Here is a 25,844-nt window from a genome sequence, read left to right on the forward strand (position 1 = left end):
AAATAATTATTCATTAATAATAATATTAATGAATAATTATCACCATATCATAATTCAGGAAAAGGTTTAATTAAAGGGTTCTATTTACATAAAAAATGATGGGCCCTAGCTGGTTTGGCTCAGTGGATAGAGCATTGGCCTGTGGACTGAAGGGTCCCGGGTTCGATTCTGGTCAAGGGCATATGCCTGGGTTGTGGGCTCCATCCCCAGTGGGGGGTGTGCAGGAGGCAGCCGATCAATGATTCTCTCTCATCATTGATGTTTCTATCTCTCTCTCCCTCTCCCTTCCTCTCTGAAATCAATAAAACTATATACTTTTTTAAAATGATGGGACCCACTATCCCACACAAATACCTCACTACAAATATTGAAGGATTATAGGACTGATTCACTCCCCCCTAATTATATTTGTCAGCTCACACCTGGTTTCTCGGGAGCAATTAGAATTTATCTCTGAAAATGCACTTGTAACACATCTCATCCTAATTTTTAATTAAGTATATATGATTATCTCTGCCTTTGAGAGTATACAAGTGGCAGGAAATATGCAAGTGCTACCCCTGACTACCCATTAGATAAATCTAGTGAGGCTTCATTGAAGAGGACAGATCTGCTGGTCATCATAATTCAGCTCTATTTGCTGCCTAGGAAGTGTCAACACTCTGTGTACACATAATAGTTCATTTTTTGTGTCAACTTGAATGGGCCATGGAGTGCCCAGATATTTGGTAAAACATTCTGAGTGTGTCCAGGAGGGTGTTTCTGGATGAGATTCATATGTGAATTGATAGACTGAGTAAACAGATTGCCCTCCCCACGGCAGGTGGACCTCGTCCAATCCACTGAGGGCCTGAATGGAACAAAAAAGGTCGAGCAGGGAGAATCGCGCTGCCTGACTGACTGAGCTGGGAGGTCTGTCCTCCCCTGCACTCTGGCTGGAACATATACTCCTGCTCTCCTGGGCCTCCAACTGGCGGAGGGCAGATCCTGGGCCCTCAGCCTCCATAATCATATAAGCCAATTCCTTATAATAAACATTATATATTTCTACCTACAGCGTATTGGTTCTGCTTCTCTGAAGAACTCTTGTACCTCTCTGGGACTTGAGGGTTCAGATCAGAAATGCATGTGTTGTGGGGTGAGATGGGATGGGGGAAGAAGTCCCCGGATTGTCCGTGCACCCCCTCCATTTGTTACCGCATAATTCCTGGGACATGCTCCCTAGGAGGACTGGGAATCTGGAGGGGGAAGGGAGACATTACCTTGTGGAATCTTATAGATGACTTCTCCAGGCTTCCTGAGCTGGCGCAATAGATAGTCACTATGAATGTTGATTCCCATTCCCAAGACAAATAAGCAAACACCTAGGCAAAGAAGAGAAAGGGAAGTGAAAACTGTGTCCTGATTTTGATGTTTTTCGCACAAGCCAAGTTTTTTTCTGAAAATGAAGGAAAGGGCATTTAATTTCGAATTCTAAGAATAGTACTAAGATATGCCTCACCCCACCCCCAAAAGGGACAGAGTTGTCGCCACACGAGCACACAGAGATCTTTTTTGCTTCTGTTTGTTTTCCTTTGTTGTTTTTGTGGTTCCAGCATACTCCATTGTGCACATGTTTCAGCATTCGTACAACTGATCCTCTGGTTGTTTGTACTCTCAAACGTTCACTCTGGCCGCTGTGTGGACAAGGGGTTACTGTAGGCCAGTTTAGTTTGAAGGTCACTGTGGCTTGGACCAGGGTGAAGTAAGCACCCCTGTCACATTTTGGAGCTACAGGCGGTAGCACTAAGCTGATGGCTAGAATGTGCTACGTAATGTAAAGAGAGGAACTGAAGGCAATCCCTAGATTTTTGGTCTGAGCCATAATAACATATAAATAGTTGAACCTTCCTGGACTTTAATTCCTCTCACAGATAATGAAACAATTTCAATAATTAGCATTTTCTACAATCTTATAAATAGCTGGTCAGGGAAAGTCTATTAGAGGAGGCGTAGATTGATAAAGACCTAAATAAAGTGAGGGACCAAGCTTCATGAACATATAGGATCAGAGTATTCCAGGCAGAGGGAGTGGTCTGCACAGAAAAGCTCTGAAGCAGCACCAGCTTGACCATTTAAGGCTCAGTAGGAAGGCCACTGAGGCCACAGCACAGCAATGAGGTGGACGGAGGCTGGAAATGAGGTCGGGAAATGGGGCTGAACCAAGGACACGTGGGTTTCATGGGCCGTGGTAAGGAATTTGCATTTTATCCTGAAGCCATCGGAGAGTTCTGAGCTGAGGAATGAATGACATGATGTTTTGATGTTTTTCAAAGCTCTCTCAGGTTGCTATAGAGAGAAAAGATGAGGGTAAGGGTGAGAGGAGGGGAGAATGGAATCATTGAGGGGTTACTGTGAGGTGGGGGTAGAGGTGATGGTGAGTTAGACGGTGGAGAGCCGTGTTGGGTGAAAAGTGGTCAGATGTACTTACCCAGGATAAACCGTATGTCTGTGTACCACTCGGCAGGGTACTCAGTGCAGTGAGTCAGGTAGTAGCCTTGCAGGAGTCCGTTTCCCGTACAGAAGACAAAGCCTCTGAAAAGCACCGCGACTGGAAAAGGCCTCCCTCTCATGAGGAAGGGGTAAACCAATGTCCTGGGGCAGAGGGGGAGAAAGGTCGGGATCCCTTGTTAAAAATATATATATATCAACAAGAGGAAAGGGTTTCAAGCAGATCATCACATCAAACCTATTTTAGAAAAATATTTTTCCTTAAATTTGTGCAACAAAAGAACATGATCTGGCCCTAAAACATGTATTTATGATATTGTTTGTCTTGTTTCATTAAAAGCCATTGTAGTCACCATTTATTATCTTATTTTATTCTTACAACCATCTTGACAGGTAAATGCCATGCCCACATATAGTAGTTGGTAAATTTAATCCTAGGAGCCCAGAACTGGATGCTGATGCTTTCGATAAATCAAGAAGAAAATCCAGATGATATGGGAAGAAAGGTACAGTCTGGCTTACCCCATCTGCCAGTAGAATGGCATTTTGATAACAGCCACCTGACCGTATGGCTTTCCATAATGTCTTTCTTATGTGATTTCATTACTGATATTATAGCATCCCCTATAAAGGGGCTACAGAATCCCTTGAGCAAGTAGAAACATCTCTAAATGTTAAGAATTATGGATCTAGAGGAATTTAGGAAGAAGCACTTAAAAACATAAATAACCTCAAAATAAAATATTGCCCAAGGTGTGCTAAATCCTATACATCAAATTACATCCTCTTCATAAGTTTTCTTCTCTATGGTGCAATACAACAGGAAAGCTCATAAACCTATATGAGTAGTTTAATGAATCACTATCAAATAAATGCACACATAGTCATTAAGTCAAGAAATAGAACAGTCATCACCCAAAAAGCCTCCCATAGCTCCCTCTCTGTTCACAGTACCATCATCACCCCAGAGGTAACCATCCTGATTTTTATAATAATCATTTCCTTTTGCCCCTGTATAATTTTACCACATTTGCATACATTCCTAAAAAAGATAGTTTATTTTGCTCATTCTTAATTCCATATAAAGTGAACCAGACTCTATGATGTTTAGCATATTATTTAATGCCTTGTTTATTTAACTCATCATTATGTTTCTGAGACTCAAACATATTGCTGTGTATAGCTATACTTCATTTATTTTCATTGTTACATATTATTCTCATGTAAGAATATACCACATGGGTTTATCTGTTTTGCTTTGATGAATATTTTGGTTGTTTCTAGAGTGTATCCACTCAAACACAATTTTGTTATAACTCAAATTTTCCCATTAATTTAATAATATTTATGTTTAAAACTTTGATACATCTGGAGTTATTTTGTTGTAAGAAGTTCAATAAGAATCTAACTTGCCCTGGCCAGTGTGGCTCAGATGGTTGGGCATCTTCCTGTGTACCAAAAGGTTGCCAGTTTGATACCCAGTCAAGGGCATGCAGGAGACAGCTGATTGATGTTTTGCTCTCACATCAATGTTTCTCTCTCCCTCTCTCTCTCTCTCTCTTTCTCAAAATCAATTTTAAAAATCTTTAAAAGAAAAAAAGAATCCAACTTACTTTTTTTCCTAGTAAATTTACTAAATATCTCCTTCTCAGTGACATGCATTGCCCCCAACTAAGTCCAAAGACAAAGTCCTTGCATACAAGATACAGTGCATGTAGCCATGCTTTCAAATTAAACCATGCATCCTCCCACCCCTATCCTCCGGACCTCCTAAGTCTGAATGCAAAGTCAATACTATCGCATCTCAACCAAAGGAGTATGTATCAATCGCAGGCTCACCACTATAATAAACAATTCCAAAGTCTCAGAGATCCCACATGTAAAAGCTCATTTCTTGCTCAGGCCACTGTGCAAACCTGCTCAGGGGTGATGCTGTGCTCTGCAACCCAGAGCCAGGCTCTTCCAGCGCATCTTCCTCCTCCAGGCAGCAGACAGGGGAGGGAGAGAGCATGGATGACTGTAAAGGTCATCCAAAGGGCCAGGCTGCAGGCTGGCAGTGGTGTCCATTACTCCCATCCTCATTGCTTTGGCTCCACCAAACTACAGGGGAGCCTGGGAAATGTGGCCGAGCTGGAGCTCCCAGTAGAAGGAAAGGAGGTTGGTGAACACAGCACCAGCAAAAGGCGCTGGAGAGGCAGGAGTCCTGGAGAAGAAATACAGTTCTTCTGATCTAAATCATTTTGATGTCGGAAAACTGGAAGCAGTTCAAAATAAATGTTTCCATGTAGAAAGCAATAAAAACAATGATGAGGAAGGGGGAAAGAGTCAAGCTGAAATTAATGCTGTGGAGGGTTGCAGATGAGTTTCACCTTCAGATCCCATGGCCCACACAAGGCCTGGGACTCAGTATCCCTGATCTGAGAGCACTTCACTTTATTTCTCCCTTACATTTCTTATGTAACTTTTCATTCTTTTGTGTTTGTTCTGATGCATGAGACTGATAAGTACTCTGTAAATATGAAATTTTCTATCACTGCTAAGTAAATATTCATTTGGGGGGACTCTTATTGGAAAGGGTTAACTGAAATTGCAAATCCAATTTAACCAAAGAAATAACCTTTAAAATTATACATCTTGCATAGACTAACTCATATTCAACTAAGTCTTGTTCAAATATAAATGCTATTGCTAAGATTACCAAGCTTATTGAAGACTTTTCACTATATGAAATTTTAGACTTTATTGTCAATCAAAATAAATTCAAGTTCTATATCTAAATACTAAGTTTCTATACATATATTTACTTGTTATATACTCCTTCCTCAGCCCCATCTCCCCCTTAAACCACCACCTCTTTTTTCTTTACAGCAAAATGCCCCCAAATAGTTGTCCATATTCACCATCTGTCCTCTCCTCTTCTTTCCTCCCTTCCTCCCCTGTATAGAAACTCATCTTGGCAAGACCACCAGAGACTTCCACATTTCCAAATCCAACAGCCGATTTTCAGCTCTCTTATTTGACAAGGTAATCATTCCATCCTCTGGAAACACTTCCTTCATTCAGCTCCCAGCACAACACTTTCCCTTGGTTCTTCTCCTACGTCGCAGATTTCTCTTCATTTTCCTTTGCTGGTTTCTCTTCACCCCCTTGGCTTCTAAATATTGGCATGCCCCAGGGCTCAGGGCTCTTTTCTTCTTTATTCATAGTCACCATGTATGTAATCACATCTAGTATCAGATCTTTAAATATCATCAATAGAATGACCACTCCCAAATTTATGTCTCCAGACAGGATGGCTGTAGTCCTTGAACTCAGACTCATATGACCAACTTCCTCTTAGACATCCAGTTTAAAGACATCCTGGTCTCTATCAAACAACCAGGAAAAGGAGCAATCCAGCATGATGAAACTTTTAAGAAAACAGCTGCTCTACTACAGTCAAGCGCCACAAAAAAAAAAAAAAAAACAAAACAAAAAAAAAAAAAAAAAACCATGGCTCCACCCCCCACACACACCAGCAAATGTTGATATGGAGCCTAATAAATAAGAACTACAAATTACTTCAGTAATGTTGTAAGAAATATGTCCCATGTTCATAAATCAGAATACTTAATATTGTTAAACTGTACAAAGGCATCTGTAAATTCAATACAATCCCTATCAAAATTCCAATGGTATTTTTCATAGAAATAGAAAAAGCAATCCAAAATTTGTATAAAACTACAAAATGCCCTGAAGCACCAACGAAATTCTAAGAAAGAAGAACAAAGTTGGAGGCATCACACTTCCTTATTTCAGACTATATTACAAAGTCATAGTAATAAAAAAAAACAGTATGGTACTGGCATAAAAACAGATACATAAACCAATAGAACAGAATCAAGAACCCAGAAATAAACCCACACATATACAGTCAACTAATATTAGATAAGGAATCCAAGAATACTCAGAGGAAATGATCGTCTCTTCAATAAATGGTTTAGGAAAATCGGATATCCACATCCAAAAGTATGATACTGGACCCCTATCTTACGCCACTTACAAAATTTAACTCAAAATGGATTAAAGACTTAAATGTAAAAATCAGTACCTTAAAACTTCCAGAAGAGCCCGGGCCAATGTGGCTCAGTTGCTTGGACACCAAAAGGTTGAGGGTTTGATTCCTGGTCAGGGCACATACCTAGGTTGCAGGTTTGATCCCCTGTCAAGGCGAGTACAGGAGGCAACCAATCAAAGTTTCTCTCTCTCTCTCTCTCTCTCTCTCTCTCTCTCTCTCTCTCTCTCTCTCCTTCTCCCTTCCTCTCTTTCTAAAATCCATTTTTAAAAACTTAGTGGTCAAAAACACCAGTAAACATGTATTTTCACTCACAGTTCCTATGTGTCAGGAATTCAGGAGTGACTTGGCTCAGAGTTCCCCATGAAATCACAAGTAAGGTGTTGGCTAGACCAGCAATCATCTGAAGGCTTGACTAGGGCTGGGGGAACTGCTTCTAAGATGGCTCACTCATATGGCTGGACATTTGGTGCCAACAGTGGGCAGGAGGCCTCATCTTCTCCTCACGTGGGCCTTATCCACATTGGGTTTAACCAAGGGCACTTGGGTATCCTCATGATATGGTTGCAGGCTTCACCCAGAACAAGCAATCCAAGAGAGAATGCCAACAAAATCTATGTTTGTTATGATTTCATCTCAAAAGTCACACACCATCACTTTGCCACATTGTATTTGTTACAAGCAAATCACAAATTCTGGCTCCCATTCAAGGAGAGGGAAATTGGATACCATCTTTTCAAGGAAGTCACATCAAGAAAGAATTGTGGACATATTTTTAAACTACCAAATGACCTTAGTAGTTTAACTTCTCTGGACCTCGGTTTCCCATTGATAAAAGGATAATAACAATAATGGTACCAACCTCAGAAGGTTGTTGAAAGAATTAAATGGTATAACTGAATGCAAGTGGCACATATTAGAACTTAATGACTAAGTGTTTCTTTTTTTCTCCAACCAGGAAATATGTCATTAGAGTTTCTCTGTAGGAAGCCTAGGGTCAGCCTCAGACCTACATAGTAAAGCTGGCCTTTGTAGCCTAGTCTTTGTGTCTGCTCACATCATATCCCCTGTGGGCCCTCTCCTCCTGCTTCCCTCTTTCTCCTACTTTCTCAGGATCCCAGTCATGCATGACATAGACATGGATGTTCACACCCTAAACAGTTTCTTTTTCCTGGAAATTTCCCAGTCTTCAAATCGTTCTAGTTCTTTTCTGGAAACATACCATTCCTTTTTCCCAATCCTTCAGGATGTTCTACCTCCTATTGTCTTCTAAGTGATAGCTAAAACCTCTGGCCAATAAGATTTCAAAAGTGGAGTTAGCACCTGTTGTGGATACATCTGCAACTGATCTTAGGAGACTAGGAAGAGACCTAAGAATCCGGCTCAACAAACCTCTTACACCAAAACAGAAGATTGAAGATAAAAGCTATTCCTTGAAAGAAAGCTGAGCCTGTCACTCACTCGTGCCTCACGTGGTTACTTTAATCAAATAGTGATCAGGTGGCACTCCCCTACCTAATATCTACTTCACTGTGAAAATGAGAATTGTGATTAAGGAGGAGACGTGCCATTTTGCAACTGGAGACCCTTGGGGAAAGAAGAACTATAGACATAATGTTTCAATGTAGATATTCCCTATGGCATTGAGTATCCCTGCGGTACATGAAAACCCTGCCTGAGTGACAAAAAAAAAGTTGTGAGAGAAGAATCCTAACAGATGTGGGAGGATAGAGCATTTTTCTGAAGGTCTTGATGGTTGGCTTGCATGTGGCAATAAAAATCACCTCACAAAATGACTCTGTCTGGCTCATCCCATCCAAGATGGCACGTGAGTAGTAGTCAACGCTGGAGGATTTCATGTTGCCTCTTCTTGGAATCAACTTGCATTTTTACCTGGCTCCCTAGAAACACATTGCTATGAACCAAATGAAACACTTGAATAAGAGGAATTTCAGTCATGTTTTAGAACCACACACAAGGAGTTGTAGGGGCAAAATGGATTTTTGATATCAATCAGACTGTGTTCAGGTAGGCCTATTCTGTTTATGCATCCTGGTGATGATGGTCCTAATAAGAAGACATCTATCCTGAGGGGTGTGTGTGTGTGTGTGTGTGTGTGTGTGTGTGTGTGTGACCACCGGGCCAGTAAATATAAAGCTCACAGAGGGGTGGTAATTTTTCTAAAGCCACACAACTAGCTACAAAGGGGCAGCAAAATGGGATGTATATGAGAGTCCTCTGCTTCAAAACAATTCATTCATTTCCAATTGGAAATGAGAATTGAAATAAAAGTATAAAACTGGGGGGAAGTCCCACATGCCCTTCAAGAGAAGACACGTTTGGTTTTCAGTCATTTTAGTCCAATGATCTTGTTGCATCTATAGTAGTCATCTGTTATACTTGCCACCCAACATCTAGTCTTCTTTCTTGTGGTAACTACCCTGTTTCTCCACTAGGGTCCCACCTCCTCACCCAGTCTTAGCCCATGAGAGGGTTCATCCTCTCCATGCTGCTCAGCCAATCGGAACAGTGATTGTTGCAAGGATGGGCATGTGACCCAACAAATACCAATAAGGTTTTATCTATATTTTTTATAGAACTACTTTTTTGCACATGCCTTGGATCTGAGAGGATATAAGCTCTTAGATTCTACCATTGTCTTGCCACCCCAAAGGACAGCCTTTCTGAGAATAAGAGCCAGTAAAAGAAGTAGAGCCAAGAGCTGAAGAGAGAAACCAGGTCCTGATGGTATCTTTGGAACCATAGCAGCAATCTGGAATTTTCCAGTTATGGGAGTTAATAAGTTCAGGTTTTACTTAAGGCTATCTGAATTGATTTTTTTGTCACTTGGAACTGAGAGTCCTGATTAATGCATCATCACACTGTTCTCTTTTGAAGTAAGCACCAAACTTTTCCAAGTTTAAAGCCAGAATTGGTGAAGGTTTTAGGTTGCATTCAATTATAAAATAGAGTTTCCCCCAAATGATTCCCTTTGGAGCAGAACCCACCAAGATGTATTTCCTTGTTGGAGCCTCTCCGTATGCCAAAGGGCATTGGGCCAACCAGCTGAGTCCTTGGCCCACTTCCCTGAGTCCTTCCCAAAAAATAACAAACACTGGCATTAAACATTCACTTGTCTGTACACTCAGATCAGACCTGTCATTATAAATAATGGTTTTGGACAGATTAGAGAGTGGGATGTATAGGCCCACTGCAAAGGTGACTAATGAGTCAGTGGTACATCCCATCCGCTTACATTTCATTATGACCTTGTGTAGTGGGTTGAATGGTGGCCCTTAGACAAGATATGCCCACTCCCTAATCCCAATCACTTCTGAATATTACTTTATTGTAACTAAAAAGTTAAAATTATCTTATATGGCAAAAAAATGTGATTAAATTAAGGATCCTGAGAAGAAACTATCCTGGATAATCTGCATGGAGCATAAGTGAGATCACACATATCCTCATACAAGAAAGAGACAGAAAAAAAGAAATGGAAAAAAGGGGGGGGGAAAGACCCAGAGGGAAAAGCAATGGGAAGACAGTACAGAGAAGCCACAACAAGACAAGGAATGCTGACAGCCACATGAAGCTGACAGGGGCAGGGAATGAATTTTTCTGTAGAGCTTCCAAAGGGAGCAGTTTGACCAACACCCTGCAGACTTCTGGCCTCCAGAATGGTGAGAGGCAATTGTTACTCTAAGCCACCCAGCTTGTGGCCATGTGTTACAGCAGCCCCAGGGAACTAAGCATCTTGTTAGAGTAATATCAGGCCATTGAACTAATTTCAGGTCAGACATCCAGCTGAGGAAATACCAGCAAAGGATCACAGACAGCTAATAATTTCATAGTGCCTACTATGTTCTAAGGAATGTTCTAAGTATTTTCCACATATAACATCATTTAATATTTATAATAACCCTAGGGGATAGGTATTCTAATTGCTCCCATTTTACAAATAAGAACACTGAGGCACAATGATATTAACTTAGCCTAAGGTCATACAGCTATAAAAGATCAGAGCTGGGATTCAAGTCCAGGTGAAGCTAGTTCCAGGGTTTATGTTATTGAATATTTTGCTCTCCTACAGTCACTGTGTTTGTTTGTTTTTAAAAAATGAATCAGTTGCATGAGCACTTGTCTACCTCAGAGGTTCTTACCAGCTGCTTCATAAAATCACCCAAAGGGCTCTAGGAACACTGAAAGGAAGAAGCACACTGAAGACAAGTTCATCAGAACCTTAGGTATAGGACATTGTGCATTTCCCCAGATGATTTCAAATATGCAGTCAAGATTAAAAACCACTGACATAATAACTTCCAATGGCTGGTGTAACTAATTTTTTCAAATTGGCATTGACCAGATATTTCGGCTTCTCCAAATTCTGTGTCCACACAGAGAAATTAGATTGCCATATCTAGTAGAAGAGAGGCTCAATTCAATAAAACCACATTCTTTTTTCCCAGCCATAGAATGGTTAACCATTTTCTATCAAAAGTAGTACCATGGGCCGAAACCGGTTTGGCTCAGTGGATAGAGCGTTGGCCTGCGGACTGAAAGGTCCCAGGTTCGATTCTGGTCAAGGGCATGTACCTGGGTTGCGGGCACATCCCCAGTAGGGAGTGCGCAGGAGGCAGCTGATTGATGTTTCTTTCTCATCGATGTTTCTGACTCTCTGTCTCTCTCCCTTCCTCTCTGTAAAAAATCAATATATATATATATATATATATATATATATATATATATATATATATTACTACCATGGGCCCGGCCGGCAAGGCTCAGTGGTTGAGCATCGACCTATGAACCAGGAGATCACGGTTCAATTCCACATCAGGGCACATGCCCGAATTGCGGATTCCATCCCCAGTGGGGGGCATACAAGAGGCAGCCAATCAGTGACTCTTTCTCATCATTGATGTTTCTATTCTCTCTTTCTCTCTCCCTTCCTCTCTGAAACCAATAAAAATATATTTTTAGAAAGAAAAGTAGTACCATGGGAAAAATTCAATGTGAACTTTCCCCCAAACCTCCTGGGACAGCACTGAGATTTCAGACAGCACTGGGATTTCACCAGCTCAAAACCCCATTGCCAGAAACATTCCTACACCGAGTGGTGCCCTGAGACTGAGGCAACCTAGTCATAGTGGAGATTCCCACCTCCCCAGGGAAAGTAGGGCATTTTCCACCACGCTACAGAGAGCCAAGAAGCCAGAGTGCAAACGCAATTAAAAGACTTGCGCTTCAGCACCACCTACTGTAAAACAAAAGAAAAACTTCTTATCGACCCACTCAAAGGAAAAAGCAGATTCCATTCCCATAGATCAGAGATTTCATTTCATGGCACACAAATTACTGGAATTCTGTGGCACACCACAAAATGTACATTTTTTGCCAACTGACAAAAAAATGGGTATAATTTTGATTCATTCACAACAGATGGCTATTGTTGTGTTGGCTGTCGTTTTTTTTATTTGACAATATAAGGAAGAAGAGGTCAGAGCCCCTCACTAAATAGTCAGGTATTGCATGTTTTAAAAATTCTGTGTCATGTACTACTATTTGTAATACTTTAAACAATAAAAAAATTCTGTGGCACACTGTTTGTCATAGATGCCTTGTTTCCATCAAATACCATGAATAACCAAGAAAACAAAGCACCTCAGAAAGAAAATGAAAACTCTCCAAAAAGAAACTTAAAGACATGGAAATATGTGATTTAAATGACAGAGAATTCAAAATGAACTGCCATTTGACCCAGTGATCCCACATCTGGGAATATATCCTAAGAATCCTGAAACATCAATCAGAAAGAATATATGCACTTCTATATTCATAGCAGTGCTATTACAATAGGTAAGATCTATAAACAGCCCAAGTGACCAGCAACAGATGAGTGGATAAAAAAGCTGTGGTATATTTACACAATGGAATATTATGCAGCTGTAAAAAAAGAAGGATCTCTTACCTTTTGAGACAGCATGAATGGACCTGGAAATTATTATGCTAAGTGAAATAAGCCAGTCAGAGAAAGACAAATATCACATGATCTCATTTATATGTAGAATCTAATGAAAAAAATAAACTGATGAATAAAACAGACTCAGAGACATGGAAGCATGGAACAGACTGACAGATCTCAGAGGGAAGGGGGGAGGAAGGATGGGAAGAGATTAACCAAAGAAAATATATGCATATATGCATAGCCCATGGATACAGACAATAGTGCGGTGAAGGCCTAGTAGGTTGAGATGGGAGCCTGGGGTGGGAGGGGGGAATGGGGAACATCTGTAATACTCTCAACTATCAAAATAAATTTTTAAAAATACGATTGCTGAAAAAAAACTCAGCGAGATACAAGAAAACACATATAGGCAGTTTAATGAACTCAGAAATAAAATCAATGAACAAAAGGAGTAGTTTACCAAAGAGATTGAAACTACAAAAGAATGAAATAGAAATCCTGGAACTGAAGAACCGAATAAGAGAGATGAACTAGTAAGCTTAAGAAATAGAGGTGACCAAATAGAGAAAAGAATTGGTGATATCAAATATAGAAATCTATAAATGACACAGATGGAAGAAGAGAGAGACTTAAGAGTAAAAAATAAATAAAAGAACTCTACAAGTACTATTTGACTCCATCAGAAAGAGCAATATAAGAATAATGAGTAGCCCTAGCCAGCTTGGCTCAGTGGATAGAGCATCAGGAGTTCTAGATTCTCCACCTCCTCATCGGCACTTGGTATGGTCAGTCTTTTTCGTGTTAGCCATTCTAGTGGCTGCATAATGCTATCCCATTGTGATCTGGTTTGCATTTCACTAATGTCTAATGATGTTGAGCATCTTTTAATGTTCTTATTTGCCATCCATGTTTTCTTTGGTGAAATATCTGTTCATATCATGAGGTGCAGGAGCAATTTATTAGAAAAAGAAAACTATTTTCAATAAATGTTATGGGAACAATTAGCTATCCATATGCCAAAAAAAGAACTCTGATTCATACTTCTAATCCTATATAAAAATTAACTCAAGATGGATCATAGACATAAATGTAAAACTTAAAACTATAAATCTTCTATAAGGAAATGGAAGAGAAAACTCTTGTGATCTCAGATTAGGGAAAGATTTCTTAGATATAATACCAAAAGCACAGAAACAAATAGAAAAATTGGACTTCATCAAAACTTCTGCTTTTCATAAGACACTATTAAGAGAATGAAAAAGTTGAGCACATAGACTTGAAGAAAATATTTGCAAAGCATATATCTGGTAAAAGACCTCTATGTCAAATATATAAAAAAAAACTTTCAAAACTCAATAAGGTTTGTAAAACTGGTACATCTACACAATGGAATACTATGCCGCTATCAAAAAGAAGGAACTTTTACCATTTGCAACAGCATGGATGGAACTGGAGAGCATTATGCTAAGCAAAATAAGCCAGTCAGAGAAAGATAAATATCACATGATCTCACTCATATGTGAGATATAATGATCAACATAATTTGATGAACAAGAATAGATACAGAGACAAATGGCAGGGGATGGGGGGGCTGGGCGGAGGTTAGAGAGCAATCAAAGGACTTGTATGCATGCATATTAGCATAACCAATGGACATAGAGACTGGGGCAGTGGGGGCTTGCCCGGGGTGGGAATGGCTGGGTGGAGGGTGGGAGGGGCGAGTCAATTGGAGAAAAAGGAAACTTATGTAAAACTTTAGACAATAAAAATAAATAAATAATAATAAATAAAAAACTCAATAAGGAAAGAAAGGACCCAATTCTCTAGTATTTAGTAGATATATGACTTTGGGCTGAAAGACTGAAATGAGGGCATGCACTACTGTTAAAAGAAGGCAGATATTTTGGAGATTAAACCTTTATCCGAGATAACATTGGCAAATATGTTCTCCCATGCAGTGGGCTTTCTTGTTGTTTTGTTGATGATTTCTTTTGCTGTGCAGAAGCTTTTCATTTTAATGTAGTCCCATTTGTTTATTTTCTCTTTAGTTTCCATTGCCCTAGGAGCTGTATCATTAAGATACAGCTATGTAAGATATTGCTATGACAAATGTCTGCTATTTTGCTGCCTATGGCTTCTTCTAAGATTTTTATGGTTTCCCATCTTACGTTTAAGTCCTTTATCCATTTTGAGTTTATTTTTGTGTATGGTGTAAGTTGGTGGTCTAGTTTCATTTTTTTGCAAGTATCTGTCCAGTTTTCCCAACACCATTTATTGAAAAAGACTGTCTTGACTCCACTGTATGCTCTTGCCTCCTTTGTCAAATATTAATTGAGCATAATGGCTTGTGTCGATTTCTAGGTTTTCTGTCCTGTTCCACTGGTCTATATGTCTGTTCTTGTGCCAATATCAGGCAGTTTTGAGAACAGTGGCTTTGTAGTATAACTTGATATCTGGTATTGCGATCCCTCCAACATTGTTCTTCTTTCTCAAGATTGCTACAGCTATTTGGGGTCTTTTTTTTATTCCAGATGATTTTTGGAGAATTTGTTCTAGGTCTGTGAATAAAATCCCCATTGGTATTTTAATGGGGATTGTGTTTAATTTATAGATTGCTTTGGGTAGTATGGACATTTTAATGATGTTGATTCTACCTATCCATGAACATGGTATATTCTTCCATTTTTTCATGTCTTCCTCTATCTCTTTTTTCAGTGTCCTGAAATTTTCTGAGTACAGGTCCTTTGTCTCCTTGGTTAAGTTAATTCCTAGGTATCTTAATTTTTTTGTTGCAATGGTAAATGGGATTGCTTTTTTAATTTCTCTTTCTGTGGGTTCATTATTGGTGTATAGAAAAGCTATAGACTTCTGGGTGTTAATTTTGTAACCTGCTACATTGCCAAATTCATTTATTAAGTCCAGTAGTTTTTTGATGGAGTCTTTGGGGTTTTCTATGCAACTTAACAAAAGGAAGATAAACAATCCAATCAAAAAAAATTGGCAAAGGACCTAAATAGACACTTTCCAAAAGAGGACATTCAGAAAGCCAAGAGACATATGAAAACATGCTCAAAGTCACTAATCATCTGAGAGATCCAAATCAAAACAACAATGAGGTACCATCTCACACCTGTCAGGCTGGCTATCATCCACATATCAACAAACAAGTGCTGGCAAGGATGCGGAGAAAAAGGACTCCTCCTTCACTGCTGGTGGGAATGCAGACTGGTGCAGCCACTGTGGAAAACAGTATGGCGTTTCCTCGAAAAATTAAAAATGGAACTGCCATTTGACCCAGTGATCCCACTTCTAGGAATATATCCCAAGAAAACAGAAACACCAATCAGAAAGGATATGTGCACCCCTATGTTCATAGCAGCACAATTTGCAATAGCTAAGATTTGGAAACAGCCTAAATGCCCATCAGCAGATGAGTGGATTAGAAAACTATGGTACATCTACACGATGGAATACTACGCTGCTGTAAAAAAAGAAGGAATTCTTACCATTTGCAACAGCATGGATGGAACTGGAGAGCAGTATGCTAAATGAAATAAGCCAGTAAGTGAAAGATAAATACCACATGATCTCACTCATTTGTGGAATATAAAGAACATTAGCAACTGTTGAACAAAAATAGATACAGAGGTAAAAAAAAAAAAAAAAAAAAAGCATGAACAGACTGTCAAACTACATCAGGAAGGCAGGGGAGGGTTGGGGAGGTAAGAGATCAACTGAAGGACTTGTATGCATGCATATAAGCATAACCAATGGACGCAAGACACTAGGGTGGGGGTGAGGGTAAGTGCCAGGGGGTAGGGGAGCTGGGGTGGGGGGAGGTCAATGGGGGGAAAAAAAGGAGACATATGTACTACTATCTGTAATACCTTAAACAAGAAAATAAATTTTTAAAAAAATAGGGCAGATAGAGGCAGGCGATAAGTCAGAGACTATGCATAAAAATGGATTTTGGGATGTTTCATCAGATGGGAAAAATGTGAAAAGCAAATTGTCATATTTTCTTCACAGTAACTTCTAGGATCAGCCTTCACAACATAAAGCAAGTATGATAAAAGAATTCTGAAAATGGCCCAGAGCCTGATTTAAGACTTGGATAGTAGAATTGGATCTTGTGGCATAGATACAAACAATATTTGGAAATTAAAAAGAGAAGAGGAATTCAAAAATAAAGTACATGGAGGGCAATTTTCAGTCATAGGTCACCAAACAGGCCCCTTTCCTAACTGAACATCACATTCCCACCCACAAATCTGGAAAGAGACCATCTTTGAGGACCAGCTCAAGTGCTTGCCCATCACTCCCACGAATCACAACAATCAGATAGAGTGCAGTCACTTGTGAAATAGGATTAATAATAGTGATTGTCTCGAGGACAAAAATGAAATAACCAATGTAAAACACGTAACATAATTTCTGGAACACCCAGTGCTCAATAAATATTGGTTTCCCCTTCCCTTATCCCCTTTCATAACCGCGAGGCAAATTGCACTATTGGCCTCAGTTCAGAGGGTTTTAAAGGCTCCTGGGTTGTGCATAGCAACTTTTTAAATAACTTGATGTCCCTGTTGCCATACATGGCAGGGAGTCAAAAAGCAGAATGGGGAGTTGCCAGGCCAAGTTGCCAGGCTCTGATAAAAATCAGTAAGTAGACAACTTTTGTATTCTATCTGATAACAGAACACATTTATGCCGCCCCCAGCCCCGTCCTTCTTGCTGAGGGCTCTTCATTAAAGCATCCTTCTTGGCCTTTCCACAGTTCCTCGCCCATTCCTCCCCAGGGAAGGAGAGTGAATTACATGACTGGTAAACCTGAAAGGTACAGCTCAGCCCTTGTCTCACTCTGCTGTCTTTTCAGAACAGGCTCCACTGGAAAAAGCCTGTTGTTGTTCAGGCATGATTACTGATGAGTATTTTTGAGATACAGGTTTAGGAGGCCCACCTGATCTAAATGTAACCCACATTCTCCCCAACCAGCTTCCCCACTAGTAAGGGGCCATCTGTCTCCTAGGTCTATCTCACTGTTGATTCTGAACTTGGGTGGGGAAGAGAGATGCCATTTATTGGGCTCCCTCAAAACCCGCTTACCCATCCGCCCTCTATTCCATGCACACTCACACCCGGACGGGCACCAGAAAGCTCAGCATGTTCAGTGGTATGACCATGGTCCCCATCAGGTTCACATCTCCCTCAATTTGCTTTTCCCTACTTGCTCTGGGCCTCTCAGCATGAGACATTGCTGCCATCCACCTTTCACACCAGAAAGAGTGACAGACACACAAGGATAGTTCTGTCCTGCCTTCCTCCTGGAGTATAAGCACCAGGTATTGTATTGCTTTTGTGTTTCCCATAGGACTTAGCACAGTTCTGAACATGTGAGACTCTGATAAAGAATCAGGAGACCTATGAACTCTGCCCCTTTCTCATCACGTGACTTTGTATACATTGCTTTGTCAATTTGTGTACTTCCAGGGCACTTAATCTGTCTGTTCTTTTTAAGTGACATAGATTTTAAATGAACCAAAAGTCAGAAGGGGGGGGGGGGGGGGACAGGACATCTGTGATACTTTCAACAATAAAGATAATAATTTTAAAAAAACACCTGACAGATCTTAAATAATAAAGGATGAATTCTCATTAAAATAAATAAATTTTAAAAAATAAAATGGACAAAAGTTGGTCATTTCTTCAATGTGGTAAAAGTGAATGGTCAAGATCTCTAAAGCTTGTTTCCATTGTTGGCAAGCACAGCTCTATATTTGTCAGATGTGCTTATGATGTCTACCCATTTACAACGTAAACTCCTAGACTCCTACTATTTCCCACAAAGGTTCAAATAAAGGACTTGGAACCCATGAATTCTCAAAAAATTCTGTTTACTACTTAATTCCTACTTAAATGTAGCAGAAATTCTTTAAAACATGCTTACTGCTTTGCTATAGAATATAACAACATTTCATTATAGAGTCAGCAGGGCACTGAATATAAAGCTACATCATTTATGGTTTTCTTAGGAAGGGCTGGCAAAATATGGCCCACAGGCCAAATACTGCCTGTTTTTGTAAACCCAATTTTATTGGAACACAACTCTACTCATTTGTTTACAATTGTCTGTTTTGCTTTCATGCTGTAACAGCAGATTTTAGTAGTTACGACAGAAACTATATGTCTACAAAGCCCAAAATGGTTACTATTTGGCTTTTTACAAAAAAGTTTGCTGACCATCATCACTCCCTCCATTCTAAAGAACCCTCCAGTTAATCTTAATTGATCCAAATTATTCCTCATGAATGTCCTTAACACATGATTAAATGATCACAAAAATGTGGCTTATCCTGCCTGGGCCTTTCCTCCTTCTTAATCTGCAAGAGGAGAAGTGTATCCAGATGATGTCCAATGTAGGCATTAATCATCATTCCGATTCTCAGCCAGTGAGTAATGGCCTTCGTGATGCTGATTACTTCCGAATATTTGAGACACCTGCACCTCGTATGGGATTGTAGAAACACCAGGGCACATCAGGAGTTTCAAGTTCCAGGCCCCTCTTTGCCCCTAACTGACTAAACCTCTTGGCGCTTTGCTTCTATAAAATGAAGAGGCTAGACAGATGAGGATGACATTTCCTTAAAGGCCACCCTGGCTGCTGCAAAAGCCCCAGGAACCGCATCACACCTGGATTTACAGAGAAGGGGCCCAGGGAAGGCTTCTTGGAGGAAGTGGTGCCTGATCTGAGTCTTGAAGGATGAGGAAGAATTCACGCTGCTGGAGAATGGACTAACCGATAAAGCAAAAGGCAGATCTAAAATAATGAAGGATGAATTCCCACTAAAATAAATACTTTTTAAAAAATAAGATGTGAAGCCATCCTTTATGTTTTGGCTGATTAGAAAATCTCATTTGCCTTAGTATCTAAACCCCAGGAACAATCTCTTTAAATTCACATAGACTCTAATGTGTGCATTCCACTCTGCTTCTGGCTGTGCACTGTGGAAGTTCACAGTACAGTCACCTTTTGGTTATCCAAATACTAAGATCACATCCAAAGCATCAGCTGCTACAGGCATAGGACACGTGATAACCATTGCAAAGGACACCAAGGCTGCTTGGGAACATGAAGTCGATCAGAGAGTGTTGGGCAAAGGATCATGCCAGGATTGAAGTCAAGGTCAACAGGAGGTGAGATAGGTTTAATTTCAAACAATCTCGACAGTGCAATTTGGTAACATGCTTATGCAGCAGTCATTTTCATGTGATTAAACCATCCAAACATCCACAACAATAGATTCCAAGGGGAGGGCAATTATCTGAGTTGGCCTAGCTTACGCAGTCTCAGCAATCATGATGTGTAAGCGATCCCTAGCTCCCCCACAATTCTGCCTGTACTGATGTCAGAAGTAGAAATCATTCATGCATTCAACAAATTTCAGTACCAACTACGTGTGAGTACTTTTCTGTACACTGAAGACACAGCCATTAAAAAATGAGACAAAAATCCTTTTCCCTTTTGAAACTTACATTCTAGTGTCACACTTTTATGGAGAAAAGTCCAGAGTAACAATCCCGGGGGATATTTTGCAAAAGAGTCTAAGCCACACCTGAGCCAGCCTTCTTCCTGAGCCCTTGTCCCTCCATCATATTCTCTGTGCCAAAGCTATGCACAGGCCAGGGTAAAGCCACGGCAGCCTATGCACAGGCCAGGGTAAAGCCACGGCAGCCTGGTGCTTTTTCCTTATTGTACCATCATCAAGCCACAGGACTCCGAAAGCCTCAAAGCAAAAGTTCTCACAGACTTTGAACCTCTCTGGGAGTGTTAACTGGGAATACAGTCCTAAGTTCTGAAAATAATGTAGATGAGAAAATGGGCATCACAGCTTCATTTAGCCTAGCTCCTCCTCTCTACCCACATCAAAAAGAGGGAAACTGAATGTCCAACTATAAATTAATGATAGGTAAATTATCATGCTTACATGAGATAAAATCACAAGCCGCCATTTAGATGTTATCTCCAAAGACTCCATAATGTGTGAAAATACTTAGTATAAAATTTGAGGTAGTCAGGCAGGAAAAAAGCCCATATACATATATGTTCAATATAACCAGTGTAAATATAACAAGTGTACAATTCTGCTAAGAAAAATAAAAGCCTTGACTGCTAGTCAAGATGGCGGCGTAAGTAAAAGTCTGTGTTCGCCTCTCCCACAATCACATCAAATTTACAACTAAATTATAGAACAACCATCGCTGAGAACCACCCAAAGACCAGCTGAAGTCCTATAACTAAGGATGTAAAGAAGAAACCACAATGAGACCGGTAGTAGGGGCAGAGAATGGATAGGCAGGTTCCACATGCATGGTGTGGCGATTAAGAATCAGGAGAGATATCTTGATTGCAGAGCTCCCCCATAAGGAGTAACGGGTCCCAGCACCATACTAGGCTCTCCAGCCCCAAGAACCAGTACCAGGAAGAGGAGTCCCTGTAACATGCAGAATCTCAAAAACAAAGTAAACAAAACAAAAACAAACTCATTGATACAGAGAACAAATTGATAGTCACCAGATGGGACAGGGGTTAGGGAGCTGGGTGAAAAAAGTGAAGGGATTAAGAAGTACAAAATTGATAGTTACAAAATAGTCCTGGGAATATAAATACAGCATAGGGAATATAGTCAATGATATTGTCATAACTATGTACAGTGCCAGGTGGTTTTAGATTTATGGGGGGATCACTTCATAAGTTATATAAATATTTGTACATTAATACTGTACATGTGAAATTTATATAATATTGAATGACAATTATAATTGAAAGATAAAATAAATAAGTTTTTTTAAAAGGTGAAAGGGATTAAGAAGTACAAATTGCCAGTTATAAAAATAGTCCCAGAGATACAAAGTACAATGTAAGGAATATAGTCAATACTATTGTTAACTATGAATAGTGTCAGGTGAGTACTAGACTGATCTGGGTGATTGCTTTGTAAGATATAAATGTCTAATCACTATGCTGTATGTCTGAAACTGATATAATATTGTATGCCAACTGTAATTGAAAAATCAATTTTAAAAAAGACAAGCCTTGCTCTGCCGATATGGCTCAGTGGCTGAGCGTTGACCCAAGAACCAGGAGGTCATGGTTCAATCCCAGTGCAGGGCATGCAGGAAGCAGCCGGTCAACGATTCTCTCTCATCATTGATGTTTCTGTCTCTTTCTCTCCCTCTCCCTTCCTCTCTGAAATCAATAAAAATACATTTGAAGAAAAAAAAAAAAAGCCTTGATGGAAATGCTTCCAAACTAACCATTGATAAACAGGTGTTGAAATTATGGATGTTTTTCTACTTTTTGTAGTTTTCATTTTTTCTTTAGTGAACAGTCATTATTTTATAATTTTAAAAAATTAAAACTCAATAGAGTTTTTTAAAGGCAAGGATGAGGCAGCAAGTACACATATAAAATAGTTTATCATGGTAGCTAAGAACCTGAATTCCGGATTCAAACTCTCTGGGTCAGACCCTGGCTCCCAAGTTGCTGTATGAACTTTGCTTGCCTCGGTTTTCCACCTGCAAAAATAAGGGTGCTATTGGTGCCTACCTAAATGGGTTAACATGAGGATTAGTGGATAAAACATGTAGAGTGTTTAGCACAGAACAGAACACTTTGTAAACGCTCAAAATGATAACAGATCTAATACTACAGAGGCTTCAAAGACAGAGCTCACACAGGGGGAAGGTGAGCAAACATTACATCTTCACGTCTCAGGGACAACTAATTCAGAGTTTCTTTCAGTGGACAACTTCCCCTCAGGCAGAATCAATACCCAAATCCTTTACTTAGATTTTAAATTTTCCCCTGAAGAAGATGTAGAATATGTTGATATTCGTTTTATGGGTAATTACCTCTTTGTGTGTTTTTCATGTGCCGGCCATAATTTACTGTACAAAGTGCCTCTCGGGTTTTAAAAACAAGTCTAAAATTATGTTAATAAAATTGTCAGAAAACACTAATCATTACTCTAAGATAAAATGATCTCATAAAATATTGTGTATGATGCTAACAGACAGTAGTAAATTTGAAGATAAAAGTAATTGTCTGATAGAATCATATTTTTCTGTCAAATGTCTGTTCCAAAAACAGTGAAATCAAAAGCTGGTCTCCTATACCCTACAGCAGTGGTTCTCAACCTGTGGGTCGCGACCCCTTTGGGGGTCGAACGACCCTTTCACAGGGGTCGCCTAAATACATCCTGCATATCAGATATTTACATTATGATTCATAACAGTAGCAAAATTACAATTATGAAGTAGCAACGAAAATAATTTTATGGTTGGGGGTCACCACAACATGAGGAACTGTATTAAAGGGTCGCGGCATTAGGAAGGTTGAGAACCACTGCCCTACACCCAACATCCCTCTTTCTGTACAATTAAAATATCTAAATCTGGGTAAAATAAAGTGGTTAATAACTAGACCTTCACTTTGCTCCCAATAGGCTTTTAGTAAATACTTGTGAAAAGGACACCCATTTCTGAAATTGTGGTTCTTATTGCTTGCCAACATTTCTTTCTAAAAGAATGAGAAAAAAATAAAAATAAATAAATAAAAATAAAATAAAAGAATGAGAATGCAGCTAAGATTGCATAAATATTAAACCTTGACCAATAAAAAAGATCCAAGGGTAAGAAACGAGTATAAGGAAAAACAAGTTGAAATGAGTTTCTCTACATTTCCTCCTCCTGAAATGGAGCATCACTTTTGCCTTATAGGAGAGAGAGGATTATGCCTTTCAGCTTCCAGAGACATTCCTTACCCTGATTTCTAATCTAGATTTTCTTGACCTTTGCATCCTAGAAATTCTCCACTCAAATATCAGGCCGTGCTTCTACTCAAATTCTTGGCCTGGTTTGGCAACCTTTCTCTGTCCGTGGACTCTGTTTTCTCCTTGCATAGAGCCTCTGCCTGCTTGTCATGGTGAAAGGTCTTGAACCATGGAGTTGCTCAGCTTACATTTGGATCTGGCTGGGCAAACGCTGTATCATCTCCATTCAGTCCCTTCATCTTACTCAGCCTCACTTTCTTTGTCTATAAATGCATATCTTACAATGGGGTTAGAGGAGACAATAGATGCTACATGATTGGGCAATGGTAGGCAACTTGATCGAGTGTTCTCCCCTTCCCCTGTGTCCTTTTGGGGGGTTAGCAGTTATTTGGGTCCTAAAAGCCCTTAGGCTTCCCTGTCTCTCCTTAGCAGACCAGCAGGCGAAGTTCTTCTGAACTTGGGGTTTTTAATTTAGAAGAACCTTTGAGCTCTACGTTCACTCTGACCTACTCATACTTATGCCCCGCGGGAACTGGAACGGTAGATTAGCTGGTGGGGAAGGCGGTCCGGTCCCTCTTGGGTGAAGCATGGAAAGTGGGGCTCTTGCTCAGGCCAGTGGGTTCCCATCCGTTTTCTTTCCCGCCATTGAAGTCCGGATCTGGCTCTGCCCACCTCCCTCCACAGACCCGCAAAGATTAAGCGGATCGATCCCTCTGAGCTGTTTCCTTCTGGGGCTGCCAACACTTAGAGTCTCTCCAGACCCCTGTACCAGCTCCCCCATGTCCTGCAAAGGAAAGGTGAGAAAAGAAAGAAAAGGGGTCGGGGACAGGGGACCTAGCGGAGTTGGAGAGGGAATGGTCCAGGTCTGCCCAGACGGGAGTTTTCCGGCTCCCCTCCCGCCCCCTGCAACCTCCTTCCCTGGAGCAGCCAGAGGATTGGGACCGGAACCGAGACAAGTGCGACCGCTTCTCCACTCGCCTGTGTCAGGTGGCAGCCCCGGCCCCTGCAGGTGCCCCTCCCCGCCAGCCAGGCTCTGCGCTCCCGGCCGCCCCTCGGTCCCGGGTGAGCGCTGCGCTGTGCGCCTGGACTTGGAAGGGACCAGCCTTGCACCGCCCGCCCCGCCCGCGGGAAACCGCTACCTGTGGAAGTAATGCGCGCAGAAGAGGCCCAGAAGCACGTCGCGGGCGGACCCAAGAGGGCGCGGGACTGCCCTGGCGAGCATCGCCACAGGGAGCGCCAAGGAGGGCAGCTCCTGCAGGAACCAGCCGGCGCCTGCGGGCAGGTGGGGAGCCGCGGCCAGGCTCCCCGTGTACTTCCCGTAGCAGGAGGGCTCCCTCGAGTACAGGACCAGCGCCCCCAAGGCGCCAACGCGGCGCTGCCGGCCAGCACCGGGCTCTGCTGGCAGTGCGCGGGCATCGTGCGCGCTCCCCGTGCTGCGCTCCCCGCCAGTGGCTGCCGGCGCCGGGAGAGCGAGGCCCCGCCGCCCCTTTATGGAGCCGGAGACGCCACTCTGCGTCCGCCCCCTCAGCGGCCCCCGCCCTCCATCCACCCTGCCTCCCACCTGGGCGCGGCCAGCCGGTCTCTGCTCGGCAGCAGCGCCCCTTCCGCGGGGCTGGTGCTTTGGGAGGCGGCCGGGGTGGGAGGCAGGACCGAGGCTTGTCCTGGGGCCAAAACCTGTCCTGGGGCCGGGGCTGTGACTGGCCGGGGTCCGCGCCTCCACCCACGCGGCCTCTCTCTTCCTCGCCCGCCACGGGTCTCCCCCTTACACTTGTTCCTCGCGCATCGACCTCTGAAGCTACAACTTCGGGCACTAGGAACAGAGAGAAAACCACAGAAACGATTCAGCGGGAACGTTCTCCCGCGCCCCCCACCCCACCCCACCCCTCTGTGCGCACCTGCGCGGGCGCGGTAGCCACGCAGTCCCTACCCTCGAACCACCCCGAGCCAGGATCTCCCCAGCCCCTCTGGTTCCCCGCGCCCCTCCACTGCCTCCTCCTTTCGGCGCCGGCCCCGCACCAGGCACTTCCCGCGGCTGCAGCACCGGCTCTGCTGGCAGTGGGCGAGCACTGAGCATCGTTCTGAGTTGGGACGTTGACCTCCTTCGCCACTCTCAGCATCAGTGCTCCCTCTGTGCCACCACGCCCGCAGGCAGGTACCAACCTCTCCCAGACCCAGTTTCTCCTTGGGTTTTCTCTGGGGCGCCCGGTGCGCCCCTGGACCCCTGGAGCTGGCCAGGTTCAGGCAACATCTGGGGCTTCTCCCTAGAGGCGCCCTCTTCCAGGTCCTCGAGCGGATGAGTCGGGTCCCATACGGTGATGCCGGGCCGCTCTAAATATCCAGACGCAGGTTCTTTCTCTTCCTTCTGTTTGCCGCCCTTCTCTCATCCTCCACCCCGTCGTTCTCCAACTTCGTCCATTACCTATTTCCTCTTCCCTTCTCTAATTCAGCATCCAGACTCCCTCTGGCTGCCCTCCTGTTTTATGCCACCTTTCTTCTCATC

General features: G+C 41.8%; 1 protein-coding gene and 1 long non-coding RNA gene across 2 annotated transcripts in view; one reads left to right on the forward strand and one right to left on the reverse strand.

Moving 5' to 3' along the window:
* The window catches only part of LOC102442066, a 40,762-nt gene extending 34,838 nt beyond the window's left edge, over positions 1 to 5,924 (forward strand). Inside the window, exons 4-5 of the long non-coding RNA XR_002830619.1 lie at positions 5,435 to 5,514; positions 5,778 to 5,924. This is a non-coding gene — a long non-coding RNA (uncharacterized LOC102442066). The remainder of the gene's footprint in view (positions 1 to 5,434; positions 5,515 to 5,777) is intronic.
* The window catches only part of SRD5A2 (steroid 5 alpha-reductase 2), a 29,680-nt gene extending 4,920 nt beyond the window's left edge, over positions 1 to 24,760 (reverse strand). Inside the window, 4 exon segments of the mRNA XM_006094347.3 lie at positions 1,263 to 1,364; positions 2,471 to 2,634; positions 24,484 to 24,709; positions 24,712 to 24,760. Coding sequence (XP_006094409.1) covers positions 1,263 to 1,364; positions 2,471 to 2,634; positions 24,484 to 24,709; positions 24,712 to 24,760 — 541 coding nt within the window.
* Between the last annotated feature and the right edge of the window lie 1,084 nt (positions 24,761 to 25,844).

This window comes from Myotis lucifugus, unplaced genomic scaffold (assembly GCF_000147115.1).
Source record: "Myotis lucifugus unplaced genomic scaffold, Myoluc2.0 scaffold_134, whole genome shotgun sequence".
Lineage (NCBI taxonomy): Eukaryota > Metazoa > Chordata > Mammalia > Chiroptera > Vespertilionidae > Myotis > Myotis lucifugus.